General features: G+C 37.0%; 1 protein-coding gene and 1 pseudogene across 1 annotated transcript in view; one reads left to right on the forward strand and one right to left on the reverse strand.

Annotated features, from left to right (window-relative positions):
• PDE11A (phosphodiesterase 11A) overlaps positions 1-25,822 on the reverse strand; it is a 375,594-nt gene that overhangs the window by 318,082 nt on the left and 31,690 nt on the right. The window contains exon 2 of the mRNA XM_021703017.1: positions 1,389-1,547. Within this exon, the coding sequence (XP_021558692.1) occupies positions 1,389-1,547 (159 nt within the window). The remainder of the gene's footprint in view (positions 1-1,388; positions 1,548-25,822) is intronic.
• LOC110591978 lies at positions 7,102-22,309 on the forward strand (annotated as a pseudogene).

Here is a 25,822-nt window from a genome sequence, read left to right on the forward strand (position 1 = left end):
TATAAGAGGCACATTATTATAAGACTCTGTCACATTGGTACAAAATAACATTTTTGCTTTATTGGTACATTCCATGGAAGCATTTGCAGAGTGAATGAGGCAGCCTACATTGTATACATCCCTAAATGCCCTCATCTTCTCACCCGACTCTGTCTTATGGAAGCCTAGGCTTTCTTGAGAGATCAGAGCAAATGCCACCTCTTCCAAGAAGCCTCTTCAGGTTCTTCAGGTGAGATGAACCCTCCCTTTCCTAGGCATTCATAGCATGTTCTAGGTCATCTTATTAATGATCTTGCCTTCTGCCTTGTTCAGCTCCAGGATGGCATAAACACTTGGGTTTTATCTTTGTGCTTCCTACAGCCCCAACACAAGTGCCTTCACACTGTAGTTTTTCACTGAATCGATAAGAAATTGTCTGAGGTCCTATCATGCTCTAAGGGTTTATAAACCTTTTCTGGGATTTGGGATATTCAAATTCAACTACAGATATGACCTCAGTAAAGGACTCTCTTCACTTAAAAATCTTATCTCCTTATAATCATATTTTACGCTGACTTTTTGTACCAGAACATTTGCATTCATTTAATGCATTAGTAATTAGCACTAGCAAATAGCAAGCTCACATCCAGAAGGTTAAATTATAAAGTGTTTTTTTTTTAATCAAATAGGTGTATGGCAGTCATCAAACTTAAACTAATTTGAGATTTGCTTTACCACAAATTTCATAAATATTCCACCAGATTTTATTCAATATGAAGGTAAGAGCTTCAAAGTCAGAAAGAACTCCAGCTTTTTGAAGAGTCTCTCTTTTAATATGAGCTGGAATAAACTATGGTGAAAGAACTTAACATTTCAGAACAAAAATACATCACTTCTACCAAAGCCAACTGTTCTTCAGAGACAAAAATAACGTTCTCTTTATTAGTAATTTGGAATAACAATTAAATAACATTCATTTTATTGAGATTTTTATATAAGAACTGAGAAAACAATTCTTCATGGTAGTTATGAAAACACAAGAGCAAGTGTTGAGTTTCTGAAACACAGTCATCCTCCTAATTCCATATCTTCCCTTGGGCCATGTGTAGTGGTGGTGTGATCCTCAATTAAAAAGCTTATGTATACGGAAGATAAAGACCAAGGAAAGAATACTACTGAGGCTTGCAATGAAAAGTAAACTAAGAAAAAGATGAAGTAATTATTTTCAATTGTAACACATTCTATGAAATATCCCAAACTTCCATTACATTTTGTATAACATGAGAAAAAGCTCTTTGATCTATGAATAGGTTAATCCAACAACTATTCACACAAGTCCTGTCCTTTTCAGGGAGAACAGCAATCAGTGATCAAGGAGAGTACAACTCACAAAAGGCATGAAAACTTACTTTTTCATCATCTTCAGTAAATGGAGCACCTTCAGGAATCTTATTTATCGCTTGGGCCACACCAATAATCTCACCATCACTGCTTCGGATAGGCATGCACAATAGTGATTTTGTCTTGTATCCAGTTAGCTTGTCAATTTCATCATTGAATCTTCGATCCTAAAAATAAGACAGAGAGGACATTAAATGCATGTGCATTGTTGTCAGGGAGAAGGGGAGAGAAGTGTATTTCTGTGTATTATATTTTATCACTAGGAATTTTACCCAATGAATTTTTAATAACAATACCAGATTTGATTTCATGTTGAAGTCACCAAAGGAAAATAAATGAAAATAAATCACTACCATAGTTGTTAACCATGGTAAATGATGAAAAAACTTTAAACCTGACTACAACAACATCTCAAAGTTGGGGAAGGGGCAAGTGTTTTTGTTTTTGTTTTTTTTGAGAGAGAGAGAGGGAGCACACACTCAAGAACAGGTGGAGGGGCAGATGGGGAGGGAGAGAGAAAATCTTAAGCAGGCTCCATGCCCATCGTGGGGACCATCGTGGAGCACAACATGGGGCTTGATCTCAGGACTCTGAGATCATGACCTGAGACAAAATCAAGAGTTGGATCCTTACCCAACTGAGCCCCCAGGCACCCCCCAGGGGCAAGTGTTTTTAATGGAGCTCCACACTATGCTATTTATTCAAATATGTTATTTCACATAGACAACTGATTATGAAGTATCATATAAGAAAAAGACCTAATAAATTCATATTAAGCACTGTCAAAATATATGGAGAAAAGCACTACTTTACTTCTAGTCAAAATGTCCTATGCAAAAAGAACCTATGAGCCCATAACGATACTTTGAAAAAAAAAAAAGAAAAAGAAAAAAACCAGTATGATGGGAGGGAGGAGAGAAAGGGCTTCTTTATAGAATGTCAGCTTAAAAAATGTAGAACGGGGGTGCCTGGGTGGCTCAGATGGTTAAGTGTCTGTCTTCAGCTCAGGTCATGATCCCGGAGTGCTGGGATCGAGTCCCACTTTGGGCTCTCTGCTCAGCGGGGAGTATGCTTCTCCCTCTCTCTCTGCCTGCCGCTCTGCCTACTTGTGCTCTCTATCCCTCTGTCAAATAAATAAATAAATAAAAGCTTTAAAAATAAATAAATTAATTAAAAATGTAGAAGGAATGGTAAATTATATATTATCTATTTTGCAACTACTAATATAATAACATATACAAGCAAGGATCATCAATGGATGCTAATACCACTGGATGAAAGGTTGTTGTTAAACAGAATATTCACATAGTCTTAGGGTGCCACCCCAAAGATTCCCTATTACATTCAGAGAGAAAAAGATGTCTTTATTGTGAAGAGATTGGGTGGACACCACGTTAAACAAGTAATCAAACTTAGCATTACCACTAAGGAGACAAAATACTCATATGCCTCCTGATGGGAAATAATATCATATGCCTCCTGATGGGATGTGATGTGATGAGGACACAACACCATCAAAAACATGGAGTGTTCTTTCCAAATGTGTAACATGAATCTGACCATTCAGGAAAAGAAAATTAAGGGACGCCTGGGTGGCTCAGTCATTAAGCGTCTGCCTTTGGCTCAGGTCATAATCCCAGGGTCCTGGGATTGAGCCCTGCATCGGGCTCCCTGCTCAGCTGGAAGCCTGCTTCTCCCTCTCCCACTCCCCCTGCTTGTGTTCCTTCTCTCACTGTGTCTCTCTCTGTCAAATAAATAAATAAAAATCTTTAAAAAAAAAAAAAGAAAATTAAGAAAAATGCAAATTATTGGTCATTCTATCAGAAGTCTGACCTGAACTCTTCAAAAATGTCAATATCGTGAGAGACAAAAAATTTTTAAATAAAAATAAAATAGGGCCATGGGAGCTGTGCTGGTTTAAAGAAGACTTGAGACCTGAAATCTAAATAAAATGTGTGATCCTTCACTGAAAATTATTATGCAATTTCTGGGTGTGGAGGGGTGATAATTAGAGAAAGTTGAACACAGAAATTATATTAGGTAATATTCTATCAACATAAACTTTCATAGGTGTGATAGTGGTATTGTAATTATGTAGAATGTTATTTTTTTAGGATAATTACATGATGTAGCATTTTGGTGTGAAATGTCATAATACTTTCAACTTACTTTCTTTTTTTTTTTTAAGATTTTATTTATTTATTTGACAGACAGAGACATAGCGAGAGAGGAAACACAAGCAGGGGGAGTGGAAGAGGGAGAAGCAGGCTTCCCATGGAGCAGGGAGCCCAATGCAGGGCTTGATCCCAGGACCCTGGGATCATGACCTGAGCTGAAGGCAGATGCTTAACTGAGCCACCCAGGTGTCCCAACTTTCAACTTGCTTTCAAATGGTAAGAAAGAGAAGGAAGGGAGGGAGGGAGGGAAGGAGGAAGAAAAGAGAAAGAGAGAGAGGGAGAAAAGAGACTGGCTCCTCAAAAGGTAACAGAGGTTCTCTGCTCAGGGAGGAGCCTGCTTCTCCCTCTCCCTCTGTCTACTGCTCGGCCTACTTATGTTTTCTCTCTCTCTCTGTCAAATAAAGAAATAAAATCTTTTTAAAAAGAAAAGAAAAGAAAAAAAAAAGGTAACAGGGACTAAAAAGATTCCAAGGAAGATGATAAACTAGATCCAGGCTCACTGCTTCAAGCAAGGGGCTGAGTGGAGTGAAGCTTCTCCCAAGGACCTCAATATTCTTTCTTAAAAGAGGCTTAAAAAACAGCAAAGCCCTACTGTCTACCACCGTCTAGAGCTATGAATTTCATCTAAGAGGCGAGGGAGGCTGGCTGTGGACAGGGGTGATAGCCTCAAAACCTCAAAACTGTTGGCCTTCTGATGAAGTCTGTTATCTTTAGTGTCACAAGGACAGGAGCCCTTAAACTCCATACTAAGACCTGGTTCTGTTCTGGGGACTCATGGAAGCTACCCTAAACCCTTAGTTAGGGAGAGAAAAGCCGTGAAGGAGAGAGGGAAATCAAAACCCAAACTAAACCAAATCTCCTGCTCAAAATGAGTCTGCAATCAAACTTTCAGAAAAACACTAATTTTTATTAATTTTTTAAAAAATTCACCGAAGAACCATTATATGTCAAGCTGTGAGCTAGGAGATACGGCAGGAAGCCAGAGAGGCATCATCCCTGCCTTCACAGACCTGCAATCTAGTAGGTGAGGCAGATGACATATAAATGTATAATCATGTATTGTAGTAAGTGATACCAGGAAAATAACAGGGTGCCCTGAGAGAGACTTAACAGGAGGGACCTATTTCTATGGTCTATCTGAAAACAGGACAAGTAAGCTATGGCTTGCATCATGAGTAAGAATTAGCCAAAGAGGGGCACCTGGGTGGCTCAGTCGTTAGGCATCTGCCTTCGGCGCAGGTCATGATCCCAGACTGGGATCGAGCCCCACATTGGACTCCCTGCTCAACAAGAAGCCTGCTTCTCCCTCTCCCACTCCCCCTGCTTGTGTTCCTGTTCTCGCTATCTCTCTCTCTGTCAAATAAATAAATAAAATCTTAAAAAAAAAAAAAAGAATTAACAAAGAAAGTTGGGAAGAACTTTCCAGGAAGCTATAACAATACGTGTGAAGGTCCTGAAGAAGGAAAAAGCTTAGTAAGTTCCCCAAACTCCAAGGTCAGTGTGGCAAAAGCACAGGGAGTCAAAGGGAGAAAGGAGGGAGGCAGGGGCCAGATGGTACCAAGTCTTACAGGCTTGGAAAGGAGTTACAACATTAACCCTAAACGTCATTGACGATCTTAAAGCAGAGGATGACATGACTCATTATCCAGCACTTAGCATTCCCTGAAATCATCTTATTAGTTTACTTGTTCTCCCTCCATTAATATATAAGATCTAAGACAGCCCAGATTTTGTCTCTCTGGTTTCCTGCTTCTTACAGGCATATCGTAGGTGCTCCAAAATAATTTTTTTGAGTGTTAGGAGTTTTTCTTTAAGATTGTACTGCAATTATGCAAAAATATAGAAAAGTTGGAAAGGCCCTAAGGCCCCACATTTCATTCCTTAGTGTATATTTAGAGATACTTTTGCCATGTACAGAAAAGAAATACACAAATGTTGACTGTAACACCAATTATGAAAAGAAAAAATGAAAAACCATTTCAATGTTGGTCAATAGAAAAATAAACAAATTATGATCTCTTGTTCTGATACCATACTATACAACAATTTTAATGAATAAACTAAAGCTGCTTATGTTAATATGAATATCAAAAACATGTTAAGTAAAATAAACAACCTGTAATCTGATACCATCTACATAATACCACTAATATTTAAAAACGATACTAAACACTATGTATGGATTCAAATATGTACCAGAAGTATAAAGCATACATGAGAATAATAAACTCTAAATTTATGTAAGTGGTTACCTTTGGGAAGAAAGGGGGAAATGGCATCAGGGAGGGGTATAGAGGAGGTTCCAACTCTACCAATGGTTTTCCTTCCTTTTTTTTTTTTTAAGTTTTCCTTCTTTAGGGAAAAAAAAACAATTGTGAAGCAAATATAATACAATGTTAAGATTTTATAAACCTTGAGGGCCTATTTCCATCTAAATATTTGCAATATTTTATAATAAAAAGTTTAAAACCATTTTTAAAAAATTAGGAACTTTGTGGAAGATGATACAGGATTGGAATATGAGAAACCAATTAGGAAATTTCAGTGGTCCAGGCAAGGCAAGAGGATGGTCTGGGTTAAGAGAAAGGTAATGAAGGAAGATAGATAGGTTGGAAGTTTAGTCTACAGTACTTCCTGATGGATTGGTTGAGGATGGGGGACTAGAAAAAGAAGAGTATATCTTCAGTTTTAATTTGAGAAATTATGTGACTCATTTAAGAAATGAAATTTAAGAAATTTAAGAATTTAAGAAATGAAGCAGATGAACATGGGGGAAAACGAGAGAGGAAACCATAAGACAGACTCATAACTATAGAGCACAACCTGAGGGTTGCTGGAGGGGAGATGGGTGGGGGATGGGCTAAATGAGTGATGGGTATTAAGGGGAGCACTTGTGATGAGCACTGGGTATTATATGTAAGTGATGAATCACTAAATTCTTTTTTTTTTCTTTTTTTTTATTCTTATGTTAATCCCCATACATTACATCATTAGTTTTAGATGTAGTGTTCCATGATTCATTGTTTGTGCATAACACCCAGTGCTCCATGCAGAATGTGCCCTCCTCAATACCCACCACCAGGCTAACCCATCCTCCCACCCCCCTCCCCTCTAGAACCCTGTTTGTTTTTCAGAGTCCATCGTCTCTCATGGTTCGTCTACCCCTCCGATTTCCCCCCGCTTCATTCTTCCCCTCCCGCTACCTTCTTCTTCTTCTTTTTTTTTTCTTAACATATATTGCATTATTTGTTTCAGAGGTACAGATCTGAGATTCAACAGTCTTGCACAATTCACAGTGCTTACCAGAGCACATACCCTCCCCAGTGTCTATCACCCAGTCACCCCTTCCCTCCCACCCCACCCCCCACTCCAGCAACCCTCAGTTTGTTTCCTACAATTAAGAATTCCTCATATCAGTGAGGAATCACTAAATTCTACTCCTGAAACTAATATTCAGGAGTAGAACACTCCTATACACTATACACTATATGTTAACGAACTAGAATTTAAATAAAAAATTGAAACCAAGAAAATTTGAGAAACTATGGATGGAAGTACCATTTACTGGAATGGAAGAGATCCAGATGAAGGTGAAAGTCTACGTATAAAGAAAGTCAAGAAGGTTGATGAATCAGTTTATTAAGCAAGGTGAGGTGCATCTTGTGACCTAAATCATAAGCTGCATGTGAGAATTACCTGAGAAGATTTTCAAAATACCAGAGCCTGGGCTCCACCCCAAACTGAATCAATGAATATTAGGCATTGGTATTTTTTAAATGTTTATAGGTGATTCTCATATGAGAACAACTGTCCTGAATGATATGGAGATTAGTCACTAGTGAGATCAATAAAATTCATTGATAGGGAGAGGCTTAAGATGGGAAGAAACGAGGAGAGCAGCTCATATACTAGTGGTCACCTATCAGGTGGGGTGGACTGTGTTAACCTGGACTTGAAAATCCACTCTGGAGTAGACATGGACCATCTGTTCTTACCTTTGTGATAATTTGCATCTCTGGAGAAGGGCCTCATCCACCCCAGTCCAACTCTGTGTAGACCAACCACCAAGACTGTGGGGTATTCATTGTCAAACTATCCAAAACCACATGAGAACAATAGATATGGGGATGCTTCCCCTTGACCAGGGACATCAAAATAATATAAATCCTCCCACCACCTCTCCAACTCTCTGTACCCATCTGATAAGCTTCTAACTCGAGGAGAAAAAAATAATTATGTTGATATATGTGGTGTTAATCTTCCAATTTAAAAGCTGTGAGGAAATATTTATTTCATCAGGTTTTATTTTTTAAAAAAAATAATTCATCTTAAAATATGCTTTGTCCAAGTCTTCATTACACTGCTTATGGAATAATTCTCACAAATTAACTCAAATAAAATCCATCTAATGGGAGGTGAGAAGAGCTGATATAATTGTACACTTTCCTAATGTATATTAATCTCTAGATTAATTTTCTAATTTTAAAAAAATGAAGAAAGTTGAGCACAAAATTGAGGTATAAATTAATTATAGGAGATGAAGAAAACTAGGGAAATAATTAGATAAAGAAACATATTACTCTGATGTTATATAGGGAAGGAAAGTTTAAAAACAGAAGACAGCAAAAAAATAGACTTCACTTGCCAAGCAATGACCACAAATGAGTGTAGTAGTAAGGGAAACATAGGACGTTTTGGAAGACATAGCTGGAGGCCACATCTAGTATAAGGTCAGAAAAAATCTCCCAAAGAAAGTGAAATGTTTAAGCTGACACCCAAAGGATCAATGTCTCAGGAAGAGAAAATAGTACCCAAAATGCAAAAGCAATAGAACACTGGTAAGTGTGAGGAATTGAAAGAAGTTTAAGATAGCTCTCAAGGGAAGAGTCCGAAATGGGACAGGAAAGACCAGCTGGAGACTGATGAAGGGGTGCCTAGTGACCAGGTTCAGAATTATAAATTTATCACAGGAAAGGGAGGGCACTAGAGGGTTTTCAGAAGGTGGATGAGAGTAATATAACTGATCCTTCATTTTACAAATACCACTCTGGTTTACATGTAAAGAATGGATTGGGAGCAAGAGATCTAGGTGAGAGACAAACCACCTCTGGACAGTGATGGTGGTTAATGATGGTGAGGGTGAAGGGAATGGACTGAGTTGAAAGATATTTAGGAGGTGGAATCAATAAGACTTGCTGATTAATTTGATGAAAGTTTGAAAGGAATAAAAAATGACTCCATATATCAGGTACAGGTCCCTGGGTGAGTGGCAGAGTGATTCATTGAGTGAAAAACACAGGGAGGGACAAATTCAGAGGTGGGAATATGAGTTCCCCTGTATACATTTTGAGGTTTGGTTGACTATGGGCCATCCACGTGGTGGTACCGCACCCAAAGTAGTTTGAGAGATAAATTATGTATATATATTTTTTTTTCTTTTTTTTTTTTCTTTCAGGAAAAGTACTTAGAATGGAAAGTAGAGATGGTTTAGGTAAGGGTGAGAAACTCCAATCAATAACTTTTAACCTGAGGTCTTCAGAAGTTCATCCCACTCAATAGCAAAGCTTCAAGAAGGCCAAGGAAGGAGGAAACAGGACCAATAAGGTGGAAACATTTGGCCTATTTATTGCTGAAAATAGAAACTTGAATAGGAAACTAACAAATGCCTCTAGGTCTATAATGAAATATCACATAGAGAATGGTGTCCAATTTTTACTCATCTCCCCTAGGACAAAAGAACAAGAAATGACCTACAACAGGTGAGATTTCTAATAAATTAAAGTAAGAGCTTCTTTAATAAGGTTGTTAAAATCTGGATCAGTTTCTTATGATTGTGGTAGACTCTTCTTGCTTCAAGTATTTTTATGTCATAATATTTTTCCTATCTCAAATATTTTAAGTATAACTGCTCTTATAAAAAGAAGTGCAAGGATCTTCTCAGTGCTTTCTGTGCAGACCTATTTTTTGCATGTGACACTCAGCTTGATCTTTAATATTTAAAAAGACAAAGTCATAAGGCCAAAAGCAATTATTACTTTTTAGCAATGGAACTGAACTATGCCTGCTCCATAGAGAACAGTTAATTTGGTACATTTCTGACTTAGGATCTTTGCACTTGCAGCCTATTCTGCAAGTTCCTCAGATGAATGGGATGCCACATAGCATACCCAGATAATGGGTCCTACATACCAGATCCATTGAGGCTGTAGAAAGATCGAACTTCTGAAGTCTGAGTTTTCAGGTCCTTAAGAAAACAGCTATGTTCACTGCACTCAAGAATCCCAGCCAGCCCCAAAGAGACACAATTTAGAGTCACATAGGTGCATCAAAGTAATAGGGAGTCCATCCCTTCTTTTCACTTTCTCTGTGAAGCCACTCAAGGCTCCCCAAGGCAGAAGCCAAAACTAAGAATCTTATCCAGGTCTCAGACTCACGGCAAGGATGAGTCACATAAGTTCTCTTTCATCCTCTCTGTATTTAAGGCTTCTCTCCCCAACACTTTATAGTAAAATTTTCCAGTGCTCATGATTAAGCCAAGAACTGGTCTTGACCACTGTTTAACCTGTAAGGGTGATTGTTTGTTTGTTTGTTTGTTTTATTATGTTTAATCACAATTTCAACCCTACCTTGGCTTCTTCATAGCCAAAATGATCAAACTCTTCAAGTCTGATAATGTCCACATGATGGTAATCTTGTTTTTAGAACATACCTTTGAAGAAACATATAAATGCAAAAAGTCCCTATTAATTCCGTGAAATGTTTAATGAATTTGTATATGAGTCATTGTGTCCATAAGTTATAGAGAAAAGGTGATACAAGATATATGTGTATATATGGTATTTCTTACTTCTTCAGACACATATATATTCATAAGAATAGAACAGTGGTTGTTAATCCTTGCTAACATTGGAATCACTTGGGGAGTTTTAGGTAAATACTGCTGTTCTAGCCCCACCCTGACCAATTAAATCATATGCGTGGGAGGAGGGACTGGACAGGAGATCTGACTTTTGGCTGTAGGTCAAGGTTAAGAACCACTGAATTAGAGGTCCCTTAATAAATCCAAGGCCTTCGGGGGTCTGAGGGGAATAGATTGTAAATTTAGAGTTTTCAGGACAAGTGCATTTGTTAGCTTCGTTTTGTTTTGTTATGTTTTCCACGCACTTTCCCTGAAGGCTTAACATACCAGGCCTGCACACCTTTGCCAGCACCCTACTATTTCACACCTGCAAAGAAAGGTTTGGAGACCCAGTTCAGTCCCACATTTCATCTACATCTTTTTAAAATGCCTTATAGAGTTGTAATGTAGAAAAGCTAATGGAAATACGAACTGTAAAAGGAATAAGCCATTGAAATTCAAACTGATAGATTGCCAAACTATGTCTGAGGCTTTAAAAAAAATTGCTTTTATTGGTACATCAATTAGTAACACTCATTTAATTCTCATTAATAAAAGCATCTCCTTTATACTCTTTATCTCAGGAAACAAACTGAAGATTGCTGGAGTGGAGAGGGGTGGGTGGGATGGGGTGGCTGGGTGATGGACACTGGGGACGGTATGAGCTATGATGAGCATTGTGAATTGTGTAAGACTGATGAATCACAGACCTGTATCCTTGAAACAAATAATACATAATATGTTAATAAAAAAAGAAGAAAAACCAATAAATACATTTTGCAGTGAGTGGACCACTGGAAAAAAAATAAAAAAAATAAAAGCATCTCCTTTACACTTATGACTTTTCATAAACATCACTTATTTTCCAGAAAATGCTTGAAAGGCTAAGCTCTTGAAAATTTTAATTTGTCTTTAAAGATTTCAAATGTACTATTCTGCTTTTCTCCATATCAAGAAGAACTAATTGTTCTGAATTGATGCAAGGCTTGAGATTATATTGCATATAAACAAAGACATGGTAACTAGATAGCTAATTCTTTGGGTCTCCTAATTCAATGCTTGCTGAGAAAAAGTGCAAAATTTTCATTGTTGTTCTTAATATGTATTCGCAGAATGTCACTGCCCTCCAGTAAGTAAAAATCTTGTCTCTCTGAATTCTTTCACAAAAATCCTTTAGAGTTTTGAATAGTACAAAATATTACCAAAAAATACGTATGTTTTTGAGGCTTCATTTTTTTTATGGACCTTAAGTGGTATGGTAGGCGATGGAGCAGTTTGTAAATACATAAAGGTCAGCTCTCCTTGGTAAATGTTTAATGGACATACTTTCATTTAAATCTTCCAAACTGAATAGTAGTTAATACATGCCATAAAAGAATTCAATATGAGGTTTCAAAACCACTGTTATTGTCATTTGAACTACTGTTATTCAGTGTCATTGTCATTACCAAGTTGCTTGGGAGGTTACCCATTTTAGTTATGTTGCTAAAGTCAACTTGGTTTGCTGGTGTTATTTCTTTGTTCTTCCCTTCTTCATTGGCACTTTTCTTTGGCCCTTATTATAGTCATCATGGTTATTTTTATTTATCTTTCTTATGATAAATACAAATATATCTTAAGGCAAAAGACACAGAACAAATGGAAAAACTACAGCACAGTTGAAACCAAAATTGCAGGTGAGATGGTACAAAAGAAAATGATGAATTCTTTTATTTTACTTATTTTATTTTATTATGTTATGTTAGTCACCATTTGAAAATGATGAATTCTTAAACTTCTTTAAGAGATAGCACAGATCCCTATTACAAATATACTGTAAGTGTGCAGATATACTGTGTGTAGAATTAAAATACAAGTCCATGCTCTATAAGTTTTATTGTGTGTAATTAAAATGTCTGAGAAAAGGCCACTACATGAAGACAGAGTTATGCAGAGTCAGCCGGAGGCACCTTCCTTCTTATCACAGAATGGACAGCTAAAAACTGCAGTGAATCAGGAAGGCGAGGCTATAAGGTAGACCAGGAAGGTTAAGAAGTCTGCAAATATGAAGAAGGGATGGTCAGCATGGAGTTGTGGTTCAGGCACCAAACAGTCAGGAACCAGGAATATAGGAAAAGCCAAGGACAAGACAGTGATACATGAAAAGCCAGGTCTGGGTTGGGAGTATGAATGTAACAGTGATACACTAGAGACTTGGTCTCATCATTTGTTAAAACCTAACAAAGGGGGTGTCTGGGTGGCTCAGGTGGTTAAGCATCTGCCTTTGGCTCAGGTCATGATCTCGGGGTCCTGGGATCAAGCCCCACATTGGGCTCCCTGCTCAGCAGAAGTCTGCTTCTCCTTCTCCCTCTACCTTTCCCCCTGCTTGTGCTCGCTTGCTCTCTCTCTCTCTCTCTCTCTGTCAAATAAATAAAATCTTAAAAAAAAAAAAAACTAACAAAGACCACCTCCAACAGAAACCCCCTTGTACTCTTCAAACTGTGGCCCATTGAGACAACCTGAAAAGTGGCCCCAAAATGTAACTAATTTGTTAGCAACCATATCAGTCAGATCCTGACCTTTCCCATGTTTATAGCAAATACTGTAATTTCTAGTGTCGTAGTATATATATTTTAATTACATATTTTATTTAGATTTTATTGTTAATATGTGGAAATTACTGTTTCTGTTTGATAAAAGTTTAATGTTAAAAAGTAATTTTAAAGTTCACTTTAAAAAGTCCTGAAAGTTTTCATTCTTAAACACATTTTAATTAATTAATTAATTAATTTTTTAGCTAAGTTTTTTTAAGATTTTATTTATTTAACAGAGAGAGAGAGAATACAAGCAGGGGGAGCCGCAGGGGGAGGGGGAGAAGCAGGCTCCCCTCTGAGCAGGGATCCCAGCGCGTGGCTCGATCCGAGGACGCTGGGATCATGACCTAAGCCGAATGCAGACGCCAAACCGACTGAGCCACCCAGGCGTCCCTCTTAAACACATTTTAAAATGAAATGTGGGAGCACCTGGGTGGCTCAGATGGTTAAGCGTCTGCCTTCAGCTCAGGTCATGATTCCAGCGTCCTGGGATGGAGCCACGTGTAGGGCTCCCAGCTCAGTGGGGAGTCTGCTTTGCCTTCTCCCTCTGCTTGTGCTCTGTCTCTGTCTCTCAAAATGAATAAATAAAATCTTTAAAAATAAATAAATAAAATGAAATGTGTTTCTAAAAATATTTAAATCATTCTTTCTTGTGAGAGCATGATGATAAAAATACAGTGAGTACCTGATATTAAAATATACCTCAAAGCTACAATAATTAAAAGAGGAAGATACTGTTCTAAAAACAGAAAAGTTGAGGAAAGAGAATAGAAGCCACATATATGTACATATGTGTATACATGTGTGTGAATAAATGTATTTAGTTAATCATAAGAGAATTTCAAATCAATGAGAAAAGTATAGATTATTCAATTAGTTATATATTTGGAAAAATAAATAAGATTCTTATCTCACATCATACATCAAAATTAATTCTAGTTGAATAAGAAGTTAAATAAACTCATCCGATGAATTACAAAAGTAGGACAGATTTACTCAATCCCTGCCAACATACATTTCTTATTTTAATGTTACATACTAGGAGGGAAAAAAAGTTTGAATATTAATTATAATAACTAATCTTACAAAAATACATATATACCCCATATTATCAAGTGAATCCTAAATCTGCATTCAGAAAAGTCATTGGCTTTGTGATCAGATGTTGGCCTTCTTTTCCACCAAACCATTAGCCAAAGCAGGCAATAAAAGTAAGATTAATTCCATTGCTTTCATTTATTCTATTTCAGTTATAATTCTTATCAGAGGTACAAATAGTCAAAAGTTTTCAGTAGAAGAATGAATAATGACATGACAAACAACAAACTAAATCATCATTTTCTTTACTTGAAAATTATATTAAAACATTTGTTATTTAAAAATTTAAATGTCAAATATAAAATAATAAAAGAATAGAAGAAATATAACTGAACATTTGTCTGATCTCATGAGGAGAATGTCTTTCAACCCATAAACCCCAAAGAAGGAAGCACAAAAGAAAAGACTGATAGATTTGACTAATAAAAATTTTAAATTTCAGTACCTGAAAAATAATACAAACAAAATTAAAAGTAAAATAAAATTGGAAAAATATTTTTAAATGTAGATGGCTGGCAAGGTGTTAAGTCCTTCACATACAGATTTCTGACAAATCAATGAGAAAAAAAGAGTAACAGATAGGAATAAGGGATTAACAAAAGAAAAATTCTCCATGGGCTATTAAGTGTGAAACTGTCAAATTGTAACAACAGTTATATTTTTTTCTATAAAGTTGGCAAAGATTAAAAATCTAAGATGTCAAAATACGAGATACTTTTTTGAAAGTTTTTATGAAAAGCCTACTTTTGGGGCACCTGGGTGGCTCAGTCAGTTAAGCGTCTGCCTTCGGCTCAGGTCATGATCCCAGGGACCTGGGATAGGGCCCCACATCGGGCTCCCTCCTCCCCGGGAACCTGCTTCTCCCTCTCCCACTCCCCCTGCTTGTGTTCCTGCTCTCTGTTTCTCTCTGTCAAATAAATAAATAAAATCTTAAAAAAAAAAAAGGAAGAAAAGTCTACTTTTATCGTTTTAAAGATTTTTATATATTTATTTGAGAGAGAGAGAAAGCACAAGCGGGGGAGGGGCAGAGGGAGAGAAACAAGCAGACTCCATGCTGAGCAGGGAACCCCACATGGGGCTCGATCCCAGGACAATGAGATCATGACCTGAGCCGAAGGCAGATGCTTAACTGACTGAGCCACCCAGGTGCCCCTGAAAAGTCTAGTTTTATCATTGCTGTGAGAATACAAAATAGTGCACAATATATGGAGGACAATTTGGCAATAAATAACAAAAATCTTTAAAATTTTTATACTTTGCAAGCAGTAATTTCATTTCTAGGATTTATGACAAGGACAAATTGAGAAATATCTAAATATTCAATAAGAAATTGATTATATTAAGGTGTATCCACACTACCACTAAAAAAAAGTTATAGGTTGTTATTATACATGTCTGAGTGCTTTTATTATGACATGAGAAAAATGACATAAAGAAAAGAAGTTATAAAAGCAGTACTAATTAGCATAGTTACCTCGGGCAATGGAATTACCATAGGGACTATAACTTCAAAAACGCCTTCCAAAAAGATAGAAGTCATTATACTATCTGATTGCTAGTAAGATAGATAGGCAAGATATACCAAATGACAGCTATCAAGATGGAGGGGGGTTGATTCTCATAAATAATATAAATATGTGGAAAATAGACAGTATAGCACTCTACACTTTTTTTTTTTTTAGAGAGAGAGAGGGAGGGAGGGGAGAGGGAGAGGGAGAGAAGAATCTTAAGTGGTCTCAATCTCACAACCCTGAGATCATGACCTGAGCTGAAATCAAGAGTTGGAGGCATAACCGACTGAGCCACCCAGGTGCCCCAGCACTCTACAATTTTAGCAGGATATAGCACCAATCTAAATAGCCCTGTTATTTTTTTAAGCCATTATTGTCCTGGCTATGAAATTCTTTACCATAAAAATTCAGTCCAATTGAACTGCTACACAGAATGTCAAAGGAATTTGGTATTTTCTGAAAATCACAGAGAACAAAGAACAAAAGGATTGACAAGATACTATAGTTGGGCAATATTCTGATATAGATGCATCTTTCAATTCTTTTAGAATCTGACCCTCTCCACATTTAATTGCTAAACATTGCAACATCTTATGTGGCACACTGTATATAATGCTGGAAAACATCCTGATTTTCCAAAAGGAAAAATATTAGAAACCAAAAATTAGCAGCCTGATATAGGTTCACAAGACAAAATTGTCAACAAACTATTAAACCAGTAGATGTTAAGTTAGAAAGAAAATGATTAAGAACAAATCTTCCAGCCACTAGAGTGTGTTCAACCACTGAAAGTCCAGGTTAGAAAAAATCGGGCATCACCCATTGGGAAGAAGACTTGGAAGCCGTGTGTCACTACCTCCCACTGACCTTCCAGGTGGATCCCTAGGGCTGGTTGCTTCCATATACACTGCATTCCCTCTATAAGCCACTGTTCCCCTGAAATCCTCTTTTGCTGTCCTAGACCAGGCTCTCCATTTCACTGGTGCTCATCCTAGCTTGGCAGCAAGTAAACAGCAGTGCTAAGAGTACTTGGACACCCCCCAGAAGTTTTATGGCCATGCGTGCCACAAAACAGTGGGGCATGAATCTCTAGCCCTCCAACATGAAACGAAGAGCCATGTATCAAACTGAAGGTGTTGATATGTGGTTAGGTCTCTCAGAGGCTTGTTTCTTTTTCTTTTTTTTTTTTTTAAAGATTTTATTTATTTATTTGAGAGAGAGAATGAGATAGAGAGAGCAAGAGACGGGGGAGGGTCAGAGGGAGAAGCAGACTCCCCGCTGAGCAGGGAGCCCGATGTGGGACTCGATCCTGGGACTCCAGGATCATGACCTGAGCCGAAGGCAGTCGCTTAACCAACTAAGCCACCCAGGCGCCCCTCAGAGGCTTGTTTCCATCAGCACAAATCATTCATAAATAATCTTGATAGACACAGGAGTGAACTCAGCACTCAGGGTGTTTTCTCCTGGATAGAGCACCAAGATGTTTTCTAAGAAATGCTTATAAGTAGGAACCTTCTAGAGAGATACACTGGAGAACTAAATCAGACTGATTTGTCTCAATTATTCCACCTTGGATAGGTTTAGTTAGCCCCTTCTGAAACTGGTCTCCTACCTTCCGCCTTGTTCCAGATATTTCCTTGACCAGCTGGCAGAACACTGTAATGGCCTTTTTACAAAGTAGATCAAGCCCTTGACAGAGCCAACCATTTATACCATTCATCACATTTTTCCGATCTGGGTTCGGACAGTTTAGAAAGATTAGCCATACCAGCTAGCACTAGCTCTCATAGAAGCAACAGGGTCAGGAACCATTCTATATGTCTCAGTTCACTTTAATAAAATGAGCAACCAGTTTAACCACTTACAGTTCTTCCCTGGTTTAGGATATGCATAGGATGGAACAATAGAAGCAAAAAGCACAAAAACCCTGCGCTGCCCAAATCTACAAGACTCCTATATGATCCTGTGGACAAAGCAATAATAGACTTCTCATATCAATGGAAAGTTCAACTTTAAAACTTCATAGTGTCCCAGTCCCTCTGTTTACTTAAAAAGAAAGAATATCTTATGAGCATGTTTCCCCCCCGATAACACACCCACCAACATGCTCATATACAAGATCATCTGATGCATCTGGCTACACACTACACCCAACCACAGGACACTTCCTATTATTGGTTACGCTGACATCAAACATTTAGGAAAACTGACTACAAAGCTAGGTCATCAAGCTAGTCAATTTGAAATTATCATGTCAAAAACTGGTATCATGCAGAACATATCATCTAACTACAATGCACATCTAACTCATGTCAAAAACTGGTATCATGCAGAACATATCATCTAACTACATCTAACTAGAGAAATAAAATATTTGAAAATTTAACATACACTGCTGGAACAACTTATCAATCAGAAAAACCAAAATGGAGTTATAAACTTTTTAGAAAATATTTAGAAAAATACCAGGGTGCTGTTATAAGTATTAGGTTCCAAAACTGTAGGACACAGAGTTATAAAGATTCGTAAAGTGTTAGTCTTAAATGCTTACATTAGAAAAGAAAGAAAAGTTCAACTTAATGAAGTGAATATCCAACCACAAGGAATTAGAAAGAACAGCAAACAAAACTCAAGAAGATGAGAGAAAATAATAAAAATAAGAGCAGAAGTTAATGAAAAAGAAAATAAACATATAATGAAGAGGGTCAATAAAGGTCCAAAAAGCAATAAAATATACAAATCTAGAGAAAATAATCAAAATAAAAAAGAGAAGGGCATTAACACTTTTAAATAAAAAGGGGGTAAAGCTATAGTTGCTATAGAAATTAAACAGAAAATGTTTTTGAACAACTTTGTTCCCATAAATTTGAAAACTTAAATAAACATAAATACAGGTTAACAAAAACCAACTCTTTAAAAAAGAGAGAACATAAAATGTCATATAAGCTTTTAGGAAATTGAACCAGTAGTTTAAAATACTCCCATTAAGTGCGTGCGTGGGCGCGCACGCGCGCGCGCACACACACACACACACACACACGATCCAGATGGATTTCTAGGAAATTCTACCATTCAAGCATTAGGAAATTCTAATATTACACAAACTATTCCATACAATGGAAAAAGAGTCATTTGTAATATAACAGCTTTCAAAACCAGAAAGGGATATTATAAGAAAAGAAAAATATAGGCCAATCTCACTTATGGTGAATATAGATGCAAAAACTCTGAAAATAAACATTTTTATAAAACAAATCAGACAATGTATAAATATGATAACTTATTAAGACCAAGTTGGTGTTTACTAGGAATTCTAGATTAGTTTATCATGAGAAGATCAATTAAAGTAATTCAGCACATTAACAATTTAAGATAAAAAAAATAATATCTTAATAGAAGCCAAAAAAATTGGATAACCTTCTATACCCATTTGTGATTTAAAAGAAGAGAAACAACCTCCTTAACACACTGGGAATGGAAGTCACTTTCTTAACCCAGTAAAGGGCATTTCAAAAGACCCAGAGAAACTTCATACCTAACAATGAGACTTTGAAAGCATCCTCTATAATCTCAGGATCAAGATAAGGATGCCTGTTTTCAACAACCCTATTCTACATTGTATTGGAGGTCCTTGCACAGTAAAGCAAGAAAAAGAAATAAAAGGTTAAAGGATTGAAAAGAAACAAAAACTTTCATTATTTGTATATGATATGATTGTTTACACAGAAAATCTCTAAGGGAAAAAAAGCTTAACATACAGGGATTACTTAATACATGTTTGCTGAGGAGATAAGAAATAAAATAATTGTGCAGATTAAGTGAAATAACGTGTCAACTATTTGGCACATAGTAGAAACTTAATAAATACTAATTTCCTTTCCCTTAAAATTTACATTTTAGTTATTTATGTCATGTGGTCAAAAAAAAATTTTTAAGTAAAAATTTAAATTATTTAGAGATGTTGGGTTCAAAAATCAATACACAAAAGTAAGTTACGTTTCTAGATATCCACAACAATTAGTTAAAAACTAAATTTTTAAAATATAGGGTGGCTCAGTCACTAAGCATCTGCCTTCGGCTCAGGTCATGGTACCAGGGTCCTGGGATAGAGCCCTGCATCGGGCTCCCTGCTCTGCGGGAAGCCTGCTTCTCCCTCTCCCACTCCCCCTGCTTGTGTTCCCTCTCTCGCTGTGTCTCTCTCTCTGTCAAATAAATAAATAAAATCTTTAAAAAATAAAATAGCCATAAACATTTTTAAATATCTATGATAAAGTAAAGAATGTTAAGCCTTTTATAGAGAAAGCTTAAAAACTTCATTGAAAGACATTAAAGAATAGTGAATAAGGTCTATCATAATATCAGATAGGAAGACTAAATATCATAAAGTATATCATAATTCTCTCCAAATTGATCTTTTTTTCTATTTATTTATTTTTTTGATGTAGTGTTCCATGATTCATTGTTTGCGTATAACACCCAGTGCTCCATTCAGTACATGCCCTCTTTAATACCCATCACCAGGCTAACCCTTCCTCCATCCCCCTCCCCTCTAGAACTCTCAGTTTATTTCTCAGGTCCATCGTCTCTCATGGTTCGTCTCCCCCTCCGATTCCCCCCATTCATTTTTCCCTTCCTACTATCTTCTTTTTTTTTTTTTTAAACGTATACTGTATTATTTGTTTCAGGGGTACAGGTCTGTGATTCATCAGGCTTACACAATTCACAGCGCTCACCATAGCACATACCCTCCCTCCAAATTGATCTTTAACTTCAGCACAATTCTAACAGAAACTCAACAAGCTGATTACAGAATTTATAGGAAAGAAAGGAGGGCCAACAAAAGCCAAGGTACTTCTGAAGAACAAGGTGTGGGGAGGGGTTGGGAGATTCTCCCCACCAGCTATTAAGACTTACTGTAACCTATGGAAACCAAGGCAGTGTGCTGTTGGTGCAGGCACAGACTAATGTACCAAAGGAAGAATAGAGGGCCTAGTACTAAACCCACGCCTATATGGCAAATGAATTTATGACAAAGCAGACATTACAGATCATGGGAAAAGGTGATCAAATCAATCAATGACACAAGGCTGATTGTTTATCCAAACAGAAAAAAAAAAATGAAGTTGTATCCCTTTCCTACATTCTAACACAAAAATGAATTGAAATCAAATACTTAATATAAAACACCAAGTTATAAAATTTGCCAAAGACGATATCAAATATTTTTCTCTGTAACCTTGTTTCTTAAATAAGAAGCAAATAATGCAAACTTAATGAGAAGATTGATAAATTACAGTAAAATTCAGAATCTGAACTCACCGTTAAGAATGAAAAGCAAGCGGGGCGCCTTGGTGGCTCAGTTAGTTAAGTGTCAGACTCTTGGTTTTGGCTCAGGTCATGATTTCAGAGTCATGAGCTGGAACCCTGCATCAGGGCTCTAAGCTCAGCATGGAGTCTGCTTGAGATTCTTTCCCTGTCCCTCCCCCTCTGCCCCTCCTCTCTGTCTCTGTGTCTCTCTAAAATAAAATAAATAAATAAAATCTTTTTAAAAAAAGAATGAAAAGCAAGCAATAGAGAAGAGAAAGATATTTACAACATATATAACCGTTAAGGAGGTTGGTATTCAAAGGGTTCACTGTGAAGCATGTGTGCCCCACTGCTCCTCTGTAATTGCTTTTTCTTTTCCTGGCTAAGAGCCAGGTGAGGGTCCTGGCTGGCTATGGGGACAATGGGCTCGGTGTCAGAGTTTGTGCGCTGGTGGCAGCGGTGGTATTGGCCCAGTACATGTTCACCTTGAAGAGGAGGATACAGAAGAAGATCAAGATCATTGAGATGGATTTTGAGTCTAAGAAGTGACTAATTAAGAGTCTGCTGTCTTTGTGAAAATGATACCAAAACTCCAGAAACATCCAGTTCTCATCAAGAACCCTACAGGGGTAGAAAAAATTATCTGTGCCATGGTCTTGTCAAAGAAGGAGCCACCATACATACTTCTGATAATAACAGACTTTGATATGACACTAAGTAAATACAAAGGGAAGAGATGCCCAACATGTTATAATAGCAACAACTGTAAACTGCTTACAGATTAATGTCAAAAAAAGATATTCAACTAAAAGAAAAATATTAAGTTATTAAAGTTGATCTTGTTCTTACCAGAGACTAGAAGTACCCTTATATGGTAGACTAGAATACTAAGTTACATAATCTGCCAGTTGAACAAGCTTTATCGAAGCCAAACTTAAAGAAATTATGGAAGAATCTGATGTCATGTTCAAGGAAGGAAATGAGAATTTATGTGATAAGCTCCAGAAACACAATATCCCTGTGTTCATATTTTTGTATGAAATAGGTGATGTACTACACTAGGTTATCTATCGAGCTAGTATTATTATCCAAATATCAAAGAAGTGTCCAGCCTCATGGATTTTGATGAAAATAGGCTTTCAAAGGACAAAGAGGGGAATTAATGCACATATTTAACAAAAACAGAATATTTCAATCCACTAAAAGACAATAGCAACTTAATGCTTTGAAAGACTCCCAAGTAGACTTACGAGTGTGGGAGCTAATATTAAATATATTCAGACAACTGGGTATCTAAATGATCGAATGGGTGAACTTTTAGGAAAGTACCTGGGCTCTTTCCATATCATTTTTTGTACAATTTAGTACTCATTTGAGATAGCCAACATTATCCTACATAAGATTCTATAAACACATATCTTTCAGGAATACCTCTCTCTCATAGAGCAACTGATACAAAAACTTCTCATCCGTTCTTCTTGCAGAAAGGCAGCTATTTATAATATATTCTTGCTTTTAAAGTTTTTCCTTTATGTTACTTCTGCATTTTCAAATATGTTGAATCCATCAGCTGGAAACTCCTTTTTCTCTACCTCTTCCAACACACTTCCCACCATATTTTTTTAATAGGTTAAAAACAAAACAAAACAAAAAAAATTAAAGTCAAAATTAGAAAATAACTCCCTGCTTTTCTAAAATCGATTTTGGAGTTTAATATTATCAAGCACTTCCTCGGGGGTCCTTTTATACTGGGAAAGTTTATATAATTTTGAAAAGAAGTTGCATGAAATAGTCAAATAATGTGCATGATTTTAAGTGTTGCTGTTTTTATAATTTGGGTTAATTATGCTGATGGTATCACCATCTCCTTAAAAAAAATTAAAAAGAGTGGGGGGGAGGGGGATGAGGACCTCTTTAATGACCAGGAAAATACAACTAAAACCACAGTGAGATACAATTTTCAACACACCAGATTGGCAAAAATGAAGAAGTCTAACAATATCAAGTGTTAATAAGAATGTGGAGCAATAGAAACCAACACACACTGCTAGAGGGAATGCAACTGGTGTGACCCTACTTGGGAAAACAGTTTGTCATTAATAATAAATTTGATATGTGTATTAACTATGACCCAGCAATTCTACTTGTACATATATACTCCAAAGAAACTCTCACACAAATATATTAGTTTCCTATTGCTACTGTAACAAATTACCACAAATTCAGTGGGTCAACCCAAAGTTATTCTCTTACAGTTCAGGAGGTAAGAAGTCCTGAAATCAAGAACAGTAGGACTGTGTTCCTTCTGGGCTCTAGGGGAGAATTCACTTCCTTGCCTTTTCTATCTCTGGTGTGCCAGAGATAGAAACCCTCGGTCACAGGCCGGGTGAGCACGGAGTGTGGCCGGAGACTGGGGAGATGGGAGTGACTGACTGCTTTTCTCTGGGGGTGCACTGAGGAGCGGGGCCCCAAGTTCTTGGCTCCTCCGGCTCCTCTGGGGCAGAGATTGGGAGGCCGCCATTTTCACTCTCCTCCTCCAAAGCTGTACGGAAAGCTTGCAGGGAACAAAAGCTCCCGAGAGCAGACTCGAGCAGATTACTTAGCCCGGACCCAGCAAAGGCAGGGCAATTCCGCCTCGGGCAAAGACATTTGGGAACCATGGCAACAGGCCCCTCCCCCAGAAGATCAGTGAGAACAGCCAGCCAAGACCAAGTTTACCGATCAATGAGAATGGCAGAACTCCAGTGCTAGGGGAATACTGTACATAGAATCCATGGCTTTTTTACCATGATTCTTTAGTCTTTCAATTTTTTTTTTTAACTATCTTTTTTTTTATTTTTTGAATTTTTCTTTTTCCCTTTTCAACCAACATCATATCAATCCCTTTTTTAAAAAAACATTTTTATCTTTCATTTTTAGAGTCATATTCTATCCCTTCATAGTAGTTACCCTTATTTTTGGCATATATATATAAGTTGTTCTCTCTTTAAAATTTTGAGATAGTTTCTTCTAACAGATCAAAATATACCCTAAATCTCTAGTGTATGGTTTTGTTCTACTCTCCTGCCTGATCACATTTTCTCCCTTTTTTTCTTTCTTTTTTTTAATCCTCTTTTCTTTTTTCAAACAACTTCTTATCAATTCCTTTTATAAATTTTTTTTATAATTTTCATCTTTACAGTCATATTCCATCCCTTCATCATATTAACCCTTATTTTTGTACATATATAAGTTTTTCTTTCTTTAAAATTTTGGGAGGCACTATCTTCTAACAGACCAAAATACACCCAAAATCTAGTGTGTGGCACTGATCTATGTACCATATTTGATCATATTCTGTTTTTTTTGTTTTGTTCTGTTTTTTTTTCCTGTTTTTATCTTTTTCTTTCTTTTTTTTTTTTTGCTTTCTCTTTTTTCTTTCTTTCCATTTCTTTTGCCCCCAGCTTCAGGTCTTTTCTGATTTGTTTAGAGTATATTTTCTGGGGACCTTGTTACCCTGTTAGCATTTTGTTCTCTCATTAATCTATTCTCCTCTGGACAAAATGACAAGATGGAAAAAATCACCTCAACAAAAAGAACAAGAGGTAGTACCGACTGCCAGGGACCTACTCAATACGGACATTAGTACAATGTCGGATCTAGAGTTCAGAATCATCACTTTAAAGATACTAGCTGGGCTTGAAAAAAGCATGGACGTTATTAGAGAAATCCTTTCTGGAGAAATAAAAGAACTAAAATCTAACCAAGTCGAAATCAAAAAGGCTATTAATGAGGTGCAATAAAAAATGGGGGTGCTAACTGCTAGGATAAATGAGGCAGAAGAGAGATTCAGTGATATAGAAGACCAAATGATGGAAAATACAGAAGCTGAGAAAAAGAGAGATAAACAACTATTGGATCACGAGGGCAGAATTCGAGAGCTAAGCGATACCATAAGACGAAACAACAATAGAATAATTGGGATCCCAGAAGAAGAAGAAAGAGAGAGAGGGGCAGAAGGTATATTGGAGCAAATTATAGCAGAGAACTTTCCTAATTTGGGGAAGGAAACAGGCATCAAAATCCAGGAGGCACAGAGAACCCCTCTCAAAATCAATAAAAATAGGTCAACACCCCGACATCTAATAGTAAAACTTACAAGTTTCAGAGACAAAGAGAAAATCCTGAAAGCAGCTTGGGAGAAGAGATATGTAACCTACAATGGTAGAAACATTAGATTGGCAACAGACCTATCCACAGAGACCTGGCAGGCCAGAAAGGACTGGCATGATATATTCAGAGCACTAAACGAGAAAAACATGCAGCCAAGAATACTCTATCCAGCTAGGCTGTCATTGAAAATTGAAGGAGAGATAAAAAGCTTCCAGGACAAACAAAAACTAAAGGAATTTGCAAACACGAAACCAGCCCTAAAAGAAATATTGAAAGGGGTCCTCTAAGCAAAGAGAGAGCCTAAAAGTAACATAGTCCAGAAAGGAACACAGACAATATACAGTAACAGTCACCTTACAGGCAATACAATGGCACTAAATTCCTATCTTTCAATAGTTACCCTGAATGTAAATGGGCTAAATGCCCCAATCAAAAGACACAGGCTATCAGACTGGACAAAAAAACAAGACCCACCGATATGCTGTCTGCCAGAGACTTATTTTAGACCCAAAGACACCCCCAGATTGAAAGTGAGGGGGTGGAAAACCATTTACCATGCTAATGGACACCAAAAGAAAGCTGGGGTGGCAATCCTTATATCAGACAAATTAGATTTTAAACCAAAGACTGTAATAAGAGATGAGAAAGGACACTATATCCTACTTAAAGGGTCTATCCAACAAGAAGATCTAACAATTGTAAATATCTATGCCCCTAACATGGGAG

The sequence above is a fragment of the Neomonachus schauinslandi genome, chromosome 3 (assembly GCF_002201575.2).
Source record: "Neomonachus schauinslandi chromosome 3, ASM220157v2, whole genome shotgun sequence".
Classification (NCBI taxonomy): domain Eukaryota; kingdom Metazoa; phylum Chordata; class Mammalia; order Carnivora; family Phocidae; genus Neomonachus; species Neomonachus schauinslandi.